The following is a 21,059-nucleotide window of genomic DNA, read 5'->3' as shown; positions in this document are numbered from 1 at the left end:
TGCTCTTATTTTTCGCAACTTTTTATTTCTCTTATTTCGTCTACTCTTTTCCCGCTCGACCCACGTCCGGATATTACCAGCCGGTGTATAGGCTTTGAGATGAACGTTTTGGCACATCCTATCGATTTGCGTCTATTTTTAACGTTCACTCTTAACAAAATCGCGTGCGTATCGTGTGTATACGACGTATGCGGGTATACGTGTATCTCAGGTATACACGTACAGCCGTGTAAACGTACCATAATTATTTGAAAGGTTATTAATAATATTGGGCGTTGATAGAGGCAAGCCCTAAATTCTCGTGCATCGTACTTACGCATTTACGACCCCTCCGAGTCCTGAAAGCCCGCCTAAATATCTATGACCCGATAACAATGATAACAATAATCGAATAACCCAGGGGCTCCGCAATTCGGCTATGCCTGTATCTGTATATTCCCTCGTAAGATAATAAATATTAGAATTATCGCTGCGGTCGTCGAAGGGATGAGGGGGAAAAAAAAAAAAGAAACGAAATAACAAATAATGAAAAATAGATATCCCGGAGAGTAGAACCACTCAATTATAAATTTTTCATATAAAACGTATAGTGTTGCAAGTTTCAATGCCATCCTTGAGAAAGGTCACCGCAATTCTATTGATTCTTCTTATTCTTCTCGGTCTTGTGTATACATACCTATATACAGGGAACAGTTAGTTGGGTACCAGCGGTCTACCTGCATTGGCACACGTGCAGCTTATACATCGAGATATCTGCGAAAGATGATCAGGCGGATGATGAAACTTTTTTTCTCACGAATTTAGAAGGCAAAAGAATCAGGACGCTCCGAAACGATATTTCTCGGTGAAATTTCGGGGTCATTACAGATGTGTACGCTCACATATGCACAGGCGGTAGAGGGTGGTTGATGGAAATTCCAAAAAATTAATATGACTCGGAATTTTAGCGCGAACTCTTCATTTCCGGGTAAACTGAACACGCTGTAGGCTTGCAACGTACGTTTCTCGCAAGGTAGTTTGTACACATACGCTATATTTTCATGGTATTAGGTGCGCGGCGGAATGCCAAAAGTTCCGGAGACGTTTTTGCGACATTATACTCACCTAGTGGAAAAATATATATATAAGTATAACGTGCCTACTCGTATCCACCGTAGTTTTAAAGTCCGCATTCAGTAGGAAAGAAGCTACTAAACTATACATGTAACCTATCGTACTCTTGTCGCCGGTTTCGTGACCCTACTTATCGAGCTTCATCGCAATATAATTACAACAAACTACCAGTTTTTTTTCTCTTTACTCTGTCTCTATACCTTTTTTTTTTTTTTTTTTTTTTTTTATTCTTTAAAATATATTCGTCGCTGCTGATTACATCGTTATCGATAAAAGATACACGTTCAATTTTCGTGTAAAGTAAATTTGACTCCACAGGATTCGATCGTCATTCTAGCGTATCAATGGCTTTGAGAGTATTCCAAATAAGAGGTATATGATAATATGATAAGAGAAAATCGGGTCGTAATCACATTCAGATAATCATTTTCTATCATTTTATTGTAAACGCGCATTTTTATAAGCTGTACACTACACCTGAAAATTTGTTCTTCTCTCTTTTTTCCTCACCATATGTTGAGCCGTGTGATTACCTGTAAAGTACACCGCACTCAGCTGAAATTACTTTCCGTGTAATATTCGAAAAAAGGGGGCAAGAAAAGATGGAAATAATTGAATAAGACCCCGCTAATTTTTGTATAAATGAGTAATTTACAAAGCAAACATCGCGCGTACATGCACGCGTGTAATTGAGTTAATTATCCATCGTCTGCTGTATCAATTAATATAAATTAATATGGTGCATACACACATACCAAACGTGCGTGATAAACCGGCCTCGCATGTTGTCATTTGAATGTAAACGTACACTCGCGTGTATACCTGCGGTGCATTTCAGTTGCGATGTATAATTTGAAGACTGAAAATTAACGTTTCACGCCTCCGACACAGTCCGCGAGAGTAAGCAGAGTTCGAAACACGTGTTTTTAGTGGCGTCTTCAGCGTGCTCCGAAAAAATGGAAGGTGTAAATTCAGCGCTAGAAAAAAGAAGATTTTTATCTCCACGATTAAAGGCCCGAATATTCTTTTTCGCCGTACAATTTTCAGAGGGTGAGATTGGCACGCAGTTGAAACGTGGAGGATCATTGCGGCTGAAGAAGACAACGGATTATCCAGCTTCGACATTGAAAGTACCGAACACCAGCTCCGGTACGGATGTTGAGGAAAATACCAGCCGACCCGCCAGGCCCACCAGAAAATCCGCACCTTCGATATCCGAACACGCTCCCGAATTCTTAGCTCGAAGTCTCCTGCAGCTCGGATGTCCCGTGGTCTCCATACCCCAGTAAGTTGAAGAATTTTCCGTGATATTTCGTTCCTCAAATTTCCTGTAGATGAAACGCTGAACATTTACATACCGCGAATGATTTTTGCAGGGTTGGTTTAACGGACGTTCTACTCGCTAGTTCGGCGAACGGGAATTTGATTAGTTTTTATTTTATCGTTTTTACACGGTGCATTATTTTTCCTACCATCTTTGCACGTGCTTTGCGCGATGGTTGATCCCTTCCATCGTTAACCGTGGGAGGATTCTACGATATGAATTCTTTGTAAAATTGACACGATTGCGTAGTGGGTCAGACATCTTAATAACCCGTGATTAAAACTCTTGGAAATGATGCATCATGGTATATAAATGCCAGTTACAACAACGACGCGCTACGGGATCAATTAGTTTATTTTTTCTCCATAAGGTAAAATGATGAACGTTACACAGCGTTATTTTCCAACGTGAGTTGAAGGAATAATTTTAATTGAAGAAATTAGAGCGCGAAAAAAGTGACGGTCTGATACCTCCGAGTGGAAAAGCTCGGTCGGTAAGTCGGTAAGTTACCAGCGAAGCTTTTTCCCACCCCTAAATAGGGGTGGAATGAATTCATCCGATGTTAAAAATTATTCAAAGACGTGTTCATGAAATTCTTTTCAACGGTGAATTAGAGAATAGATGTTTTTACATTATCTGAGGAAGTAATGTTTCATTTTTATCAAATTTTTGATTGAAAAATTATAAACAATTTATCGATATCCGCCCGTTAATACGTATAGTTAGGTTTTTGTTTCATATATCTATACAAGCTGTATACAGCACTCGGTCAATAGGTGGCCTTAGTTGCGCAGACGCACCTGCGGATGAGCTTTTCAAAGTAAGATTGTATTTGTGCTGAGTATAGGTCTGTCTGTACATGTTTCTTTTCTCTCCACAATATTATGTGAAATGTGAAGTTGTGATGTGATGTGAATCAGAAAGTACATGGGTGCAGGTTCGCTGCACGTTTTCAATTTACCGCATTGCCGTATATTAAGATCGTTTAAGTTTGATTCACCGAAAATTTCTGGTCATCACCATCATCATCTTCACCATTATCATCATCGTCAACATTATCATCACCATAATCATCATTTTCGTTACTAACGTAATTTTTAATGTCAATAATGTCTTCAGTCATAAACGTCAACGTGGTACGATATCATATATCGTATTCGAGAATATTTGCTAATGAAAAAATTGGAAATCAAAAAAATATAAGAACAAATCTGTAACTTACGTATTATTTATAAATAATCCGGTAACGACCGTGTTCGAGAAAAGAAAATTTACAAAATAGAACAAAAAAACCTTCGGAATACAAATAAGTTTAACATTCACTGTATAATATTTCTTCGTTATTATATGTATTGATTTTTCAATAATAATTAGTCAGATAACATAATTACTATACTGTCACATCGGAATTGTATATATTCCTGTTCATAGTTTTGCCTTCGAATGAATTTTTAATTTAATACGATTACAGTGTTAAGAATGAGAGTAAGAAGGCCCCAATCTATAAAAGTACATCACTAAAAGACGAAAAAAAAACATCAATTAACAAACATTTCATCGCTTATTAATCATAATATACGCCTACCCCATCAGCCCTCCCACCCCCTCCAAATAAATAGTTTGACTGCATTAATTTTACAAGCATTATTTCATGGTTTAATTGATCACGTACGCAATTCTCAATTGTAATTAATCATTTCCAAAGAATACGGATGTAGGATTGAGGATTAATTACTCTAAAAAATTACATTACCCGGTTCGCGAAAGGCTTTTCTTTCTTTTTATTATGTGGTTCTGAAATCTTAGTCGTTAATGGAATGAAACTCATTAAAAAAAGAGAAAAAGGAAACAAATTGTTTTCCCCGAAACCATTTAATCTAATAATAAAATAACTGATTATACTCCCTAGAAGCAGAATAAAATAATGAAAGCTCACTAATTCGCGCGCGTTTTCAATTATCATTCCTAGCATCATTCGCTTGTATTATTCTCAATAACATGTGCCAATATAAAGTGAACGTGTATTGTTAGAATCTAAAAAATTAATATAAAAAAAGTTATTGAATAATAAAATAGTAACGATAAAATAATAATCGAAAATACAGTAGGAAAATTGTCAAATCAGATTACATCTTCCGGTTATATTAACAATGCCCATAATAATATCGATAATAACGACGACCTATTTTGGATTTATTTAATAATTATTTATATCCTTATCACCAAAAAAGCTCAGGACAGTGGCGCCACTTTACTGGACGGCAAGCTACGACACTACTCGCCACAGGTGCAATTTGATTAAATTTCTTTTCTCAATCTCCTTTATTTTTTAAATGATTTTTTCATAGAACAAAAACAATGTTTATACATTTCTTTCCTCATTAGAAGTGATGATATCGTTGATATTGCCATAGATTCTCTTTGGCTTGCTTGCGCTTGATTGCAGACAAGTGATTTTTTTTCAAATCCCTATAATTTCATTGCTGCAATTTTATAATGCGTATAATTATACGTGTTATATAAAAAATGTAGCGGTAGTTCGTTCCGAAATTCCTTTGAAATTATCCATTTCGATAGACCGAATGACATAATTTTATTTCACTTCTTTCTTTCCTCCCTATTTCTGGATTCTTTTATTGTTTTTCTTTCACGTTGGATAAATTTAGACGCGAATGTAACTTGAGTAAAATTGAATTATCGGTGCTTACGCTTCAGAAAATCATTCCCCAATTTGTGATGTATATACATACATATATATGTATATCAATTGTATAATACATGTGTATAACTGCAAGGGTGGCAAAACTGTTCGATAATTCTTTATGAATTTTTTTTTGTTTTATTTTTTTGAAAATCACAAAGTGTACTTGAACTTAAGCAGAGACGAATATTCGTTTGTTCTATAATTTTAGGTATAACGTACATCCTTTTCTTTCTGCGTGTTATTTTTTTGAACCCAGTATATCTATTTGAAATTTGTTGGAAAGATTGATCCCTTCTTTTATTACGTAATTTTTGCAATCCTGTTACGACCTTGTAGGGGTTACTTACCAGATAGTACCGCCGTCACGTGGGGGTAACTGAAATTAGGAGAAGCGATTCGATTTTGGAAAAAATACGTGGTGGTGTTTAAGGAAAAAAAATATGAATTGTACGTACGTACATTTTTTTTCTCATTTAAACTCAGCTCAACTATTTGATTTTATTTTATCCAGTATTTTCTTCCCCCCTCCCTAACGAGTGAGATCGGACAATCTGCAATTATAAATGTTACCGGTGTACAGAAAGCGAAAGAAAAGAAAAAAAAAAATGCTTCTCTGCTACCGAATTTATGGGAAATAAAACAACGTATAGAAATCTCACGATATGACGGCGAACCACGATCATCGAAACGAAAAAAATTAATTAAAAAAAGAACAAATAAGAATTTAATTAATTTAACAAAAGAAAAAAAAAGATGTCTACCAATTGGCGTTCGGATTTACCCTCGGGCAAGGACGCATTTAGAAGGTATAGGATACTACAGACCTTCGCTTGCCTATTTATTTATACATTATTTTTTTCATGATATTTTTTTTTTTTCTTCAATTAATCTTCGTTCATTCAACACCCTATACGTAAATGTATGATGTATGTAATCGGTATATATGTATGTGTAAACGTGCTTGCGGTAGAGATGCAAATTCATTAATTAATTTATATACCTTAAATATAAAATTGCATGACGCATCCCATGTATACTTATACCATGTATGCACATAATTTTCAAATGTTGTAAAATTCGATTGATTTTTTCAGTGTAATATATGGGTTATTGATCAAGTTATCGCTAATTTCTCACTTTATGGAGCGGAAGAAATGAGATATTTCGATGACAAAAATTTCCAATTGTCGGTTAGCCTTTCATAATTTTTAGTAACGCAATGCACGGAAAAAAAATCCATGTGAATTTTTTTTTTCCGTACACTCGGTGCCTCTGATTCTGTTCCAAACGCTCATGCTTCAGCATGGGCAAATGGGACAGAATTGAACTCGCTCAGTGTACACCGGACCATTCAACTACCGAGGTATTATAGATTCACTTTATCATACGGTTACATAGAATTTCGCAGAAAAATCACTGCAAAAGGAATGCTGCCGAGCCGGGTAATTGAAGGGCCGATTTATGAGGTGTGAACAAGATCTTTATCAGGTGATGACATCTCGTCTGACACCTGCTCACAATAGGAGAGATAAAAGAAATCAGGATAGGAATTTCACACCTCACCGTCTGTTGAAAAGCTGTGATTTATTTTAAATTCCAGCACGTGCCGGCGATGTTAAGATGGCCGACGCACGTGTCAAAATAAGGTATCGGAGAAAGTGACGCAGATTCATCTTTTCACGAGTGAGCCGGAGCTCACTACCGACTACTTGCTGAGTGCATTCGGTTCATGAATTTCACAACTGCTTTTCGTTGCGAGAAAACCAGTAAGGCGATGCGCTGCGCAGTGGTAGGAATACGAACAAGATCGATGGCGCTCGAGTGCGGCGCGCTAAAATTTTGACATCTCGAGTTACGAGCTACGTGACCTGCGATCACGTTTTTCACCATATCTCGGGAACGAATGATCGAAATTTGACGATGGAACTGGAATTTTCAAGACGTGTTTTCGTGGTCATGGATTCTGTTTCATCTTGTTCTGAATATATTGAGAAAAGCCCCCGTACAGATTTTATTCCAAGTGAAAAATGTGATCAGATTTCACAATTTCGCGAATAACAGCTGGTAGAATCGAGCGCGCTCTTTGATTTTCGTCATTTCGACACTTTTTTTTGGGCAAATAAAATTTGAAATTGAATTTGTAGTTTTTTCAAAAATGGTTTTTTTCCATTCCTTTATTAGCGAAGTGTCCAATTCGTTGACGCTAAAAACGCGATTATTTTTTCCGGAAAGTTTGTCTCAAACTGAACATTCTATGTCTAATAATTCGAAGGATAAACAATGGAGAAAAAAGTGTCGTCTAATCAATATTTGTACATGTTAAACAGTTACTCGTTGCATATTACGTAATTAGCATGATGATGTGTTATGAAAGTTCGAAAAATCGTTGTCTATGTTATACTTATAGCTCGTAAATTATTTTTCTTACCTTTTCGTCTCTCTCTCAGTCTCTTTTTTCTCGTTAATTGATTTCATTCTCTTTTGTTTTCTTTCATTCCCAATTGACCGGACAACGAATGATAAAAAAGAAAAAAACCTTGTGAAAAAACTAGAAAATTAATAGTAATATTGTTCTTTGAATTTTATAGGCCTCGTGGAGGAGTGGGGTCGGAGCATTTGCCTAGTAGTGATAGCGATGATTCTTTGGCAACGCAACATCATCATCATCATGCATATAGTCACGGACAAGTTGACGGAATCGGATTACCAAAAGTCCACATATCCGGGCCCTCAAACCCCATGGAATCATCGTCACCTCTCAATGGGTGAGCTTTCTTATAATTCAATCTCGAATCAAACTTGACTCGTTATCGGAATCCAAAAACAGATAAAAATTGACCTATTTACGTAAAGTGGTTGTCCATAGCTGTGGATTGGAAAAAAACAAAAAAAAAACTCACAGAAAGACGCGTGTCCGTTTATCCATTTTCGATTAACCGAATTAAATTCTTTTGTTCTTCTTTTATAATTATCAATTCTAACACACCCCTTTGATTTTTGGTCCTCGATATTCGTGCGCGTAACATCCGCGTACGCGTGTATATTATATGTATACCTTTGTGTCAGCGTTTCTGCATATGCGCCATTTAAACATGTGTTACATTATTTTTAGACGTTAATACACGTAAAGATAACGCCCACGGCCGCGGATGTTGCATGTATTTCTATACAATCGTATATGCGTTTAATGTCAAAAACAACTGAACTGTAAGATAACAATTACACATACCAATACTAATTTGTAATGGCGTATAGGAATCCTCCTCCGCGGTTCGTATCGTTATTACCTTGATAACGAGAATTCGCAGCAATTTTAATCGAAGTTTATATTAGTAGACAGTCGGTGTTTATTGTGGCGAGATTTGATCCTACGCGGTGCGCGCTCGCGGATTTTACTTTTTTTTTACATTTTCTACATTTTTTTCATTCGTAAAAGATACGATTTTCTATCAATTTTCTCTCTTCTTCTTACGAACGCACGCAACATGCGCCTCAATTTTTTATCGCGAAGCGTGCACAGCGGGTCATTATCGTCGCTGAATGAAATACAATGTTTTGTTTTCGATATTTTTTTGATATTACGAAATGTTAATAAGTGCGGCTAATTTCAAGCGATAGTTTTTTGACTTTTATCATTTGACCACATAAACAAATGTCCGTTATAACCTGTGCAGCGCGTCTATGCGGTGCGGATCGTCGTTCTGTGCGGTGAATTAAATGTGGGGTTCTCTTTCTTTTTTTTTTTTCTTTGAATTAATTTTTCCATTCCAAATCCGATTTCGCTGATCAAAAACACAGCTGGTGCGCGTTGGACGTATGGTATTTTATGAGAAGTTGGTTAATTGGAAAAAGAAAATTATACACGGTGGTGATAAGAAGGATAAGTCAAAAATTCAGCAAGAAATATTATTCGGAAGAGATGAGGATGAGCATAAAAGTGAAAACAAGGATAAGGATAACCATAAATTGAAGGACAAAAAAAGAAGTCGGCACAAAATGACGGACTGGCTTAGATTTGAGGGCGTTGGTGCCATTTATCCCGAAGATGCGCTACGTCGACTTTCTTTGCAAGCTTTTTCACCGCGCTTTTTCCGCAAACCACGCTCATCATGGTGAGTTTTTTCGTTTCTTTTATTATCTCGATCTGTTGCGAGTCTTATAATATTCTGAAAAGATTTTTTCATCTTCTGAGGGACCACGTACATTTTTATAAACGAATTTCGAACTCTTATCGAGCTTTTTCCCCCGCACAGAAATAACGAAATAATTATGTCCGTTAAGATAAGAAGCGTAGTAGATAATTGGAAAATTATATACGTACGGCTGCGAAGGTGTACAGATAGCGTCTGTAACATGAAAAATAATTTGTTTTTGTTTTGGCTGAGATATGATAATAAAATTAAATAACGTGTTATTTATCGAAACGGCGACGAACGTGATGCTAATTGCCTTAAAATTAATCGAGAAAATCAATCGACCCGAATATAATTACACGTCATTGAACGGTGTCGTAATCGCCGAATTATCAGTATCGCGAAATCATATCTCTCGCGTGACCCGAAGATTGCACCACAATATTCAGTGCACTTGATTTTATCGTTCGATCGATTGCGATACAGAATTAACAACCGATCGATTATCGTTATTAATGGATTTGTCGTCGACAAATTCGTGCCTCCCCAACCCCTCGATTTTCGTTTCTCTTCCTTATCCGACCCGGAATCGAACCTACCGTATCGCGGATTGTTCTCGAACAAAAAACGAAGAAAGATGAATAATTAAATTTGCAACACAAAAAAACTCCAAATCGTCGTCATCGTGGCTTCGATTTGACCGGTTCATTCCTCGGTTGAACATCCTGTGATAAAATTTCGTTTCTTTCGGTTTTCTTTTCGAAGATACCGAAAGATCGTTACGTTGATTGTATGCGGTGTTGAAAAATAAAATATTTATCTCATTTCACAACGTTGTTAAAAAATTACGCAGTCTTCAATATCTTATCTTGCTGTTCCTTTTATTTTGCTACAAATGCGAGAAACAATGAAAATAAAATAGTCACCCTTTCGCTGGGACGGACTTGGAGATTCTCGCGGAGTTTGGGCAACCCAATTGACAACTGGCCGGCTCCGACGTGTTTTCAAAAAAACAGTTTTCGGAAGAGAAAATGTGCTTAGGAAAAAACAAAGTCAAAAAATAAATAGCTATTCGTAATGGGCAATGACCCGTGATGTCGATCACGTACACACCCAGGTCGTATGAAAATCTCATCGATTGCCAAACTGGGTCATCTGCATTGTGTTTTATTTATTTATTCCCTCTCTTTTACTTTTTTTTTCAAACGAATAAGGTGAAACGACGATTTTTTTCGTCGTCGTACGGCTTCACACACCAGCGAAGGCCTCCAGCCTTGTACGGTACAGAGCAGATAAAAATGGGGTTAATCTACTTTTGAATTTTCATATCGCACGTACACGCATTTTCTGCGACGAACCGATCGGCGATAATTCGACATTCTCTCGCGCTGACTCTCATCATTTTTTGCAAACCTTGCGTAATCCGCCGTCGGATCCGCCGGCTAACTAGAGAATCGGAAAAATCGCTCCGAATCGAAATTGAAAATCGAAACGCAAAAGAAAAAAAAATGTTCGGAATATTGCAGTCCCCGAAATCATAATCGTATGGACGCAGTAGCGGGCGTTGCTACTTCTATAAATACTGGGGGCACGAGAGGGGTTGGAAGAAGGGGGAAAGGGTTATACTCGATCCGTGCTAACCGGCTCTAATTTTCAAACGCCCATTCAAATCTATTAACCTCAATTCTCCGGAGCACTACTACTACCGTTGTACGTATATCCCTTCCGACAAACTCCAGCTTCTCGTGTTCTGTCGGAGACGACGTACGGTGTATGTACGTACATGGGTTTGCGGGACTCACGTCAGGCTAAATATACCGGGCGTCTCGTACATAAGAAGTATAGAAATATACTCGCAGGAAGCACGCGTTCCCAATGATAGACGAAAAAAGGGGGAAAAAAAAAAATAATCAACAAGAGTAGCGAAAAAATAAAAAAGAACAAAAAAACAAAACAAAACAAATACCGCGAGACAAATGAGAAAGGGAACGTGGTTAACTGGGGCGTTGCGCAGGCGAGCAGAGGATTTTCAAAGATCATCAAATATTTGAGTACCGGATCGGAACGTGTTGCGTAATCGCGATAACGTGGCCCACGACGAATCGGGAGATGGAAATTTGTGAAAATGGGCGTGATTTTGTGCGAGGGTGTATCCCTGAAAAGCGAAAAATATAATCGAGGAAAACATTGAGAGAAGAAACCGAATTCTTCAAAGTCTGGTTATGAGCTTTCGATAAATTATGGTGACTTTATATCCGTGTGTATACGAGATCTAGAAATAGATCAAAGAATGTTAAAGGTATATAGAAGGAACGGAATAAGGAAGAAAATCAAATCGAAAGCCAATTTTGTTCTGACGCAAATCCCTTCCGTACGACAAAATTGGCTTCTTCTGAGTCTCGTTATCTGTCAGATTGATTAATCCTAGTATCGCATTATATCTCTTGTACGGGTATACCAAACACGGTCTAGCTTCACCTAGCCTGAATTGGACTTGACTGAAAAAAGAGACTCAAAAAAAATAGATCGTTCCATATTGGTAGCCCGTGTAGCGCGAGGGATCATCAACGGGCCCGGATAGTCGATCGATCGAAAACAAAAGGGAAAAAAAGAGAAGCGCATCGGAGAAATGAAGAAATGAATGTGCGGGAAGGCAGGTTCTTCCCGACGCGGACTCGGAATTCTTCGACCATTCGTGTGTCTCGTATACCGAATAGCGAAATGATAACGGTTATTTTATCAATACCGTTTGAATGTAGCTACTTTGAATTTTATCGTTATAACTATAACGATATCGTGGAGGAACGTTTCTCGATGGGGCTACCGGATTCTCGACGCGGTACACGGATGAATTTTGAAGGTGAATTAATTTCGCTCGCGTTATTATTCGCGGGACGAGACAAAGCTGCGTGGATACGAATTGTCCACATATTCCGCAGGAACTCGATAGTTAAACTTGAGATCGTGGCGAAGTGACTCAACGTATGGAAGTCTCTTTTTTTTCCTTCTCCTCCTTTAAATTTTCATCTTCAAGATTCTTCTTCATTCATCTTTGTATCGCGCTCTCGGTATACCTATGCTAACGTATACCGACTCGCATCATTTATAGTCATCGCGGAACGCTGACGAATGCTGCTCCGCGCTGTGTGCGATAACCTCATCTCATATAGCGACTATCTTATTGTTGGCTGAATTCTTTTTCTTCAAATTTGTTTATTTACTCATCCGTCTATTCACCTTTTTTATTCTCTGCTGTAATCGAGCTAGCGATGATAACTCGGCTCTTGTACACCGATTCCGATATAATGTTATCTGCAAAAGGTCGATCAACTCGATACAAATTTGAAAAGAGTGCACCGATGCACCGGCACTCGTGAAATCATATTTTTTCCCTTTTTCCCACCCCCTCTTGGGTCGCCATTTTGCGAGTGTGATCAAACGGAGAGGAAATTGATGTTGGAGGAGACGGAAAATAATGGGAAACAGAAAAATGACGGAGACGAAGACGATAAGGGCCGGAGGGGGGGGGGGGGGAAGATCCCGAAGGAAAAAAGAAAAGTTGAGGACGTAAACCTGGCGGGAGCGAGGGTCGAAGAGATGGGGAAGATGAGGGGGGGGGTTGGAGAATCGAGTCCGGAGTTACGGCGAATGGAATATGTGAGGCAAGCAAGGCAAGCGAACGAGTATCGAGCGGAGTTGGGAGTCGGTTTGGTTCGCTTGGGATATCTGAATGTAGGAAGAGTCAGACCAGTGGCAGTCGCCAGTATGAGACGGACACGGGCCAGGCACGCCGATCTGATCCGTTCGCGGTGAGGTTTAAGCGCGTCGGCCTTATTTATTTATTTATTTTTTTCAAAACAAAAGAGGAGAAAAGAGGAAGCAAGACGTTCGCCATGCCTCCGTTCATTGTCTCGCTGGACGCGTAAATGAAGATCGTTAAATTGTCGCTATTTAAACGTGGGGACAGCCGAGAAGTGCACGCCGCGGTTCGTCGTCATCGTCTTGTTCTTCTCGAACGGCCTCCAAAGTGCGGAAAAAAGGGCATCTCGCGAGACTCGCATCGTTCGCTCGTACTGTCGGAATTCAGAAGCTAATTCTGTCGGCATTTTGCCATTTTTCATTTTCATTCCCACTCGACTAACCCCTCGAAGATCGCGTCTGCGGTATATTCGATGCTTCGGCGAAACAACGTGAACGATTGATTGGATTTTTGCTTACGGGTAAATTATTATTGCCTTAGAACAATAGTCGTATTCCGTTCGTCCGCACGTCGAGCGGTGGAAGAGAGTGCTGATCAAAAAAATAAATCAACGAGAGAAATCCAAAGTACATACAAATAGATAAATGAGCGGTCCAGGTCGTGCCTTAGAAAATCAAAGTTTTCAAAGTACATAATTGCGTAGATTGTGCATAAGTATAAAGTGCGTATATTCCTGTGAAATTTGTTCGAAAGTCCGTTGGGTCGGAGACCGAGTACCTAAGTAAATTTTCATATTGTATTTTTGAATAAAATTTAGAACTGCTGATTAGATTAATTTTATAATTAGCTCGTAACGTGGTAACGTGGTATATGAAAAACCCATAAGGACGGTATCAGGGAATAAAAGATAAAAAAAAAAAACAGTGTACTTCATCCACGAAAAGTGTGTAGATGGGAGAAAAAAAGATGGAAAAGTTGACGACTTTGTGGCGATAAATTGTTCCAACAGCTGCTGATTATGTGGGACGAAAATAACGTCATAGCCAGAAAATCAGATCACGTGGATATATATTTTATACGTGCAGTAATTGCGACTGAATTTTCTCGTTAGTCAGATTAAACTGACTAAAAACTGACGAGTATAAGTTTCAAGGTATTTTGGCGGCTAGTTCTGTCTACGCGATTCGAGTGGAAGTGCAGATTTAGAAATGTAAACCGAACAGCGTGTACGTCGTGATTGTTGCTCGAGTGTATAATCGACGCTGTATAACCGATGAAATCGAATTGAACTGGCAAACAACAAGAGCAGATCATCAACACCGTCCGACAATGAAGTTAATTTGTTCATTGGTACACGTGCAAAATTATTCTTAAGAAAATTAATACACGCGAGAGATAAAGTGACCACTACGACGACCCTAACGAAAACTACGACGACGGTGCGTTCGGACGTTGTTCTAAAACCCGAGACTATAACAATTCAAGAGAAAGAAGATTTTCAATACTCGGATTGCATGGGGGAGGTGACCTCCCCGCCGAGAGAAGCCATTATGCTATGTTTCGTTCAAGGGCTGAACGCTCGAGATGAATCGAAAATTCGAAGATCCAAGAGGTAATTCTTATTAATTTATTCACTTTTCATCCTGCGATCTCAAAAAATACCCGGCAGCCTAAAGAAAATTGGGGCATGTCCCCGGGGGTGGTTACTCGCGATTCGTCATACAGTTCTCAGAAGATGAGAGGACGAACCACGAGGGCGCTTGACCGTTCTCAAGGTTACAAAACGACCAAATTTCATGCAACCATAGTCCCGGGAAGAGAGATAAGAATTGGCAAGTACGAGGTAACGTTTCTTCGTGACTAACTTTTTAGCGGAATAATTTTACTCTTCGTCAACGGCTCACGTACCTTATAACGACGATGATGATGTATTTACGTTTTCAGACACGTCGTGCCGTTGATCCGCCACTATCTATATCTATACGTATAAATATATACGTGTGTGAGCCTAGACGCACGCACTATACGTACGTACACGTACGTTCCTAGCGTGATTGTACGCCATTATTATTATTGTTATTGTTATTATTTTATCTAGAGTACGTTTCTGATAACTTTTCATTTATTTCATGTATGTTGAGTATACACACACGTTTAGTCGGACGGATAGTCGCGGTACGAGGTGACGTTACGTATAACGTATAACCGATCGTATATGTGCAGCATACGTGTGTACCACAAATTGACCCACAAGCGTGCCTCCCTCGGAATTAAAGGTGATTGGTCAAATTGAATCGAATCAGATACGGTGAATGACATTTGTCAACTGTTCTGCACATCTACAGACAACGTGTGTGCGTATAGAGACGTGCGTATACCTGTGTGCATGCAAATATACGTGCGAGCGGTCGATCAATTATTTATACGACGTCGCAGGTGACAAACAAACTTTATCATCTCTTTCTCTATTATTATTTTCTTTTATTTTATTTTTATTTTTATTTTTTGCCTAATTCATCCTTGTCAGGTGCCTGTTATATATTTATTCCGTCATTGATCCGACAACGATCGATAATCACTAGTAGGTATTTTTCATACCTTAGTAAGTAACATCACCGAATGTTTTAGAAAATGGATCGATGCCGCGGACTCGCGGAAGAAGCGACCTGTACACCCCATTGTATCAGAATTGTCTCATTTCGAACGATTGCGTCGGGGAGAAGGGAGCGTAAAAATCAAAGAATGGCTCAAAATCGACGGGGGGGGGGGGGGGGGGGGGAAAGAATGTAAGAAAAAAAATCAAATACGATTCGGAGACAATCGCAGTATTCGATAATCCAACGATTATCGTATCGCGTTTGTATTTGATTCATGTCGAATTCATAACCGCTGAATTGAGACGCCTTCGCGGTACATACACAGAGGTACAAAAGTACATAGATGTACCATGTATCGAATGTATGTGTATAGTTTCCTCTTTCTCAGCGTGGCGGTGCTGAAAGCGGAATATACATACAGTATATGAAACTGTTCTGCTCGTACGTACGTTATATATTCCTATCGACATAATATGCAAATCGAACACGTTGATAATTATACCTACAACGTTTATACATATACCGTACGAAGTACAAACTTCGCAAATTTTTATAGATATCTTGGTAAAAAAAGCAAAAATTCAACGACGAAGACGATGATTCCTCCTTTATACGCGCTTACGTCGTGTTGCTAAATTCCTAATAAATTTTCATAATTTTTCTCATTCTTTTTTATCGCGCAACTTCTTATCGTAATTATCGGTCAAGAATAATGAAAATAATTCGTATGAAATTTCTCTGAAAGACACGTGTCTAGTATAACATGGCGAGGAAAGAACCGCGAATGCGTTTCAAACAGCGAATATCAGTCGACACGCACTGAAATTATTTCGTCACAGACCCTTTCACTTTTTTTCTTTCTTTTTATTTTCATCTCGTCACTTTTTGTTTCCTCTTTATATCACGCATACGCGTAATACGTGTAGAATTGAAGTTACCTAATAATCGATGTCGCGCAGATTATACTCCTATGTTATATAAAATTTTTCTTTCACAAATGACTGTCGTCTAAATATTCATTTGCCAATTAGGTGTACGGTACGTACTTTATATCGGGATACCTCGATAGACGCGACGATGTTTCACAAATGATCGTAATAACAACAGCAACAACAACAACAACAATAATAATGACTATGACGAAAACGACGGTGGTGATGATGACGATGACGACGACGACGACGACGACGACGACGATGTTCGCTTATTGTTAGTGTGTGCAGAGGCAGGAAGTAAATGATAATGACCACTTCTCTGTGGCAGTTACATATAATCTATAGAGTTACGCGATACTTCTCCTGCAGTTCGTCGTAGGATGCATGCATGTACTTGTAGTTCGTCTACAGTAAATTTTTTTTTTTTCCATAAAAACGGAGGTAAAAGCACAATAATCTGTCAATCTCGAGTTTATCGTGTGCCTGTTTCGTATACGTTACGTTTATTTTCATTCTCAATTATTCCATTTCGTATTGTTAATTACACGCGTGACGAATTTATATAATCCCTGAATCTAAACGCGCACCGTACAATTATACAATTTAAATTTCGTAGTTTATTATGTGACGAAAGGTTGGTTACCAAATATATAGGTGTGAAATTTACGTGTATATATAATGTGTGTGTATATAGATAGTACATATTGTCGTATAGACATACTTATATAGCAAGTTCTACTCCAGTTGACCCAGTTTTCAAAGTACCTTTTCGGCATCGATTTTCTTTTTCACTTGAAAGGATTTTATTTTTCCTTTTCTTTTTTTTTTCTGTTTCTCATCTGAAGATACACGCATAGCTATGCCTATATTCATGGTATACAGGTCTGTAGATACATATTATAAAAATTCAATTGTGTAAAAGAAGTGACGAGACTTCGGAGCGTCCTTAGTGAATCGAGTCGTGCACTTTGACTTTGAATTCCTACTCAACTTTCGACGACGAACGTGATGACGAGGATGACGAGAAGAAGAGCACCTATTATTTTAGTTTCTTAAATTTCTTTTTTTCAGTTTTCTCTCTTACTCGTCTTGTCTTCGTAGTGCCTAACTGTGCATCAAAATTCCGATTTATCCAAAGAATTTCACGCGGACAACGGTTCATTATTTTCTCTGTCTCCATTTCATTCTATTCAAAACATGAAGTGAGACTTGAACCCTACAGCTGTATTAAGTTATCATCTACTTTTTTCTCCCCCTGTTGCCACAATTGTTAACATTATTTTTTTAATCAAATTACAATAAATTAAACGCGGTGTTATTAGAGATGCAACGATCTACCGATATAGACGGCGAGACTCGAACAACAATGCGTAATCATAATTTTTTCTTTATCTCTTTTTTGTTTTATTTTCAATCGCTCATTCAGTCAACGACGTTCAAGTTCGCCAAGCTCAAACGTTCGTTCGAACTTTGGACTATGTAAGTCCCATACCTATAACTGTATAGCGTTCGAACTCTGACCCGTGTTTTTATTAAATAAATTACGAGTTAGTCTAGTCGCAAATAATTGTCGCTGTGCAGCAATAACGCAAACGGTTATACGATATCAATTGATGTACTTACGTACGTTCCTATATTGTATCAAGCTGTCTTGTTTTTTTTTTGTTTTCGGTTGTTTTTTTTCAATTCGTTTCGATCGTTTTTCTCATCGTCCTTGCTTTTCCAATTTTTAATTGTATTTGTACACGTTTCTATCCAACGTTTTAATAATATAAAACATATTTTATACGCACACAAGTTTTTCTCTCGGTATCATCTATGGTATCATCATTATTATCGCCTTTTTTTACGGTATTATTAAACCTATATTGATGAAAAACAAGATTGTTTATACCTGTAAACGTATGGAAGGACGACGAGAATCAACTTTTTTCTCGTATATCTCATCTTTTTTATTTTGTTCGATTTTGCTCTCATTATACCCGATCGAAAAGCATAATATCGGATATCAGACTTTAATAATACAGACTCGATGACGAGAAATGATGAAAAGAAATAGTTGAAAATTCCGATTTCGATTTATATTCATTTATTTTTATTTTTCTCCCAAGCGAGTTTAAAAATATCTTGTATGCATACGATATCGTTGTAACCCTATTCGTGATCCGTCACGATCGCTTCTACTTTTGTCAACCTATTAGAATTTCAAATTTTTATTTTTTCAAATTTTACATACGCTCGTTGAGTAAATTCAGTTTCATCATATTCGATCTGATAGTAAAAATGAGACGGTCATTTAAACGGACGAAGGAGTCGATGAATTTCAGAAGAACAAATGAAAATAATAAGATCGGAGAAAAAGATATTGGGCCGCACGATCGATCGGATTGTTCATACAGCAAATCAAATCGTATCCACTGGGATTAATGCAAGTCAAATTTTCAACGTCGATTTTCAACTCGCGCAACAGCAAATCAAAACGCGTATCGTCGATGCGATCCGTATCGGTTACACGCGAAGAAAATTAGGATATCTCGATCGGTTTTATTCGCTGTATAATCCAGTCGACGAATACGTTGAGCCGATGTGAAAATCCATCGGAATACAGCTGCTGAATGATAATCGGTAATTTGGCATTCCCTGTTGGCGCCTTACTCTACGCGACCCGCGTTACACGCGCGTCAACCCCTCGCGTTGCACGAAATCGGGAGCTCCGAACGATTTGAAAAATTTTTTGGGGGTGCAGACACCGGCGCTGTGAAATCGACCCCACATCGAGGAACTCAAACGACGTCGGAGATACCGAAGGGCCCAAAAATCGCAGAGATCCAAAGATCCGATAGTTTTTGAGCTTCGTCGATTTTAACCCTCTAGTTTTAGAAAATATCGAAGACAAACCTCTGGTTATTTTGAAGAGGTGATTCTTTTCATTCTCCTTTCGTCCACGGAACGGTCTTCGATGTATTGACAAATGTGTAGATTTAAAATTATCATATACAATTACATGTCATACACTTGTAGCTAACAATAAATGTGTGTACACCTGACGCTTTACGGAAAATTACCGATACGAAGTTAAAGTAACACGGTTTATTTCAAGTTTCATGAGACCCTGACCGCTACGTGTCTTCTGGATATCGAATAGCGATATGGACGTAGAATAGAGAAGAAAAAAAAGGAAGCAAACTCGCCAGCAAACGGACAGGTGCAAGCATTTATTATTGCACTCGACATCCGTACCTACGTATACATACGTGTGGCTGCAGTCTTCATCGATCGTGACCTTAACCTTTGACCCTAACTTACGGGTGTATACGCGGTGATGTCTACTCCGATACAATGTCAAAATTGAAAATCGATTCACGTCAGCTCTATTAGGTTGAATTAAATTTTGAAATCAGCCGGTCAGGCGAAACTGAAACTGATAAAAGAAAAACAAATTGAATGAATAAAACAAAAATTAGGGCAGATGGTAATTCAACGAATATCCAACAAATAGCTATGATGAATAGTTGAATAATACACCCTGTACTTGGCGGCTAAATCCCTTGTGAAAAATTAACGATCATATGGTCGGTACTTATAACGGGTACGAGGTACCTGCGTTATTATTTCGAAGGACTCGGGGACGATTAGACGTCATACTTTTTTCAGTCAGTCATTGGATTCGGTCGGAGAAAGACCTGGTGATAGAAATTCGGTTTGTTATCGGTTGGAACATCTTTCGGTCTCTCGAAATGGGTTTTGGTTTTTTGGTGCATCTTGCCATGATCTCGTTCAGAGATAAATGGCGAAGATCAAAGCGAGCGATGGTCACGGTTAAAAGGCGGAGGTTATAAGATCGGATTTTGGGGTTTAATTATAATTTCATAATCCGTTTTATACGAGTGCGCGCAATAATCGATCGTTGATCGAATCAAATTAAATGAAAAACAAAAATAATTCAAACATGAGATTATTTTCGCTCACCGATACCACCGGAAATATGGAATTACAAACGAAAGCGTTATTTAAACTTTGCCTGTCGAACGGCGCGGTCACGAGAACAAGGTATGCGAATACACTAATTACGTAGTTATATGAAAATTCACACCGAAAAAGAATCTAGAAAATTGTACCGTGCCTTACGCGACGTCGCTCTCATTTTTCGTGGACTACGCTCTTCTCGTTTCCGACACTCGACATCGTGTAGATCGTCCCGTTGACTACGACAAAACTAGGTGAAGTGAATAAAAACTGAAAAAAAACTAGATGAAAAAATAAAATTGTGATTAAAAAAATACCAGAAGTGACACGTGTACGTCTCTTTCTTACTCTTGGTTTAACGTTCACAGGCATGAACGAAGCTGCGCGCGTTATAACTGTTCAAATTTGTTCTACCTTATCGAATATATCTACACGCTGCTTTAGGTGTTAATTCAGAGAGCCTTATCTGACTTATTATTATGATTATTACTAAGAAACCAGTTATGCGACGAAACATGTTTTAATAAAGCAAACGAATACATCGCGTATGTTCGAATATAGTTTTTTTTTTTTTTTTTTTTTTTTTT

General features: G+C 38.2%; 1 protein-coding gene and 1 long non-coding RNA gene across 10 annotated transcripts in view; one reads left to right on the top strand and one right to left on the bottom strand.

The window, feature by feature from the left end:
* LOC105691904 (GRAM domain-containing protein 2A-like) overlaps positions 1-21,059 on the top strand; it is a 30,608-nt gene that overhangs the window by 2,738 nt on the left and 6,811 nt on the right. The window contains exons 1-3 of one of the 4 annotated variants that reach the window (XM_020855779.2): positions 1,629-2,076; positions 2,161-2,398; positions 7,730-7,906. In XM_020855779.2, coding sequence (XP_020711438.2) covers positions 2,070-2,076; positions 2,161-2,398; positions 7,730-7,906 — 422 coding nt within the window. In that variant the 5' untranslated portion in view covers positions 1,629-2,069. Of the gene's footprint in view, positions 1-1,628; positions 2,077-2,160; positions 2,399-5,751; positions 5,948-7,729; positions 7,907-7,953; positions 9,254-21,059 lie in introns of those variants that run through there. The other 3 variants (XM_012410713.3, XM_048652631.1, XM_012410715.3) reach the window with 3 other exon arrangements.
* LOC125500292 lies at positions 1,619-20,882 on the bottom strand. Of its 6 annotated transcripts, none has more exons than XR_007277598.1 (5): positions 20,790-20,874; positions 20,625-20,711; positions 2,152-2,441; positions 1,869-2,090; positions 1,619-1,646 (listed from the first exon to the last, which is right to left on the bottom strand). It is a non-coding gene; the product is annotated as an uncharacterized LOC125500292 (long non-coding RNA). The 6 variants fall into 6 exon arrangements; XR_007277596.1 differs by having other exon boundaries at positions 20,625-20,742; positions 20,821-20,853; XR_007277597.1 differs by having other exon boundaries at positions 20,625-20,722; positions 20,790-20,852.

The sequence above is a fragment of the Athalia rosae genome, chromosome 3 (genome assembly GCF_917208135.1).
Source record: "Athalia rosae chromosome 3, iyAthRosa1.1, whole genome shotgun sequence".
NCBI lineage: Eukaryota > Metazoa > Arthropoda > Insecta > Hymenoptera > Athaliidae > Athalia > Athalia rosae.
This window is presented reverse-complemented; position numbering and strand designations above follow the sequence as displayed.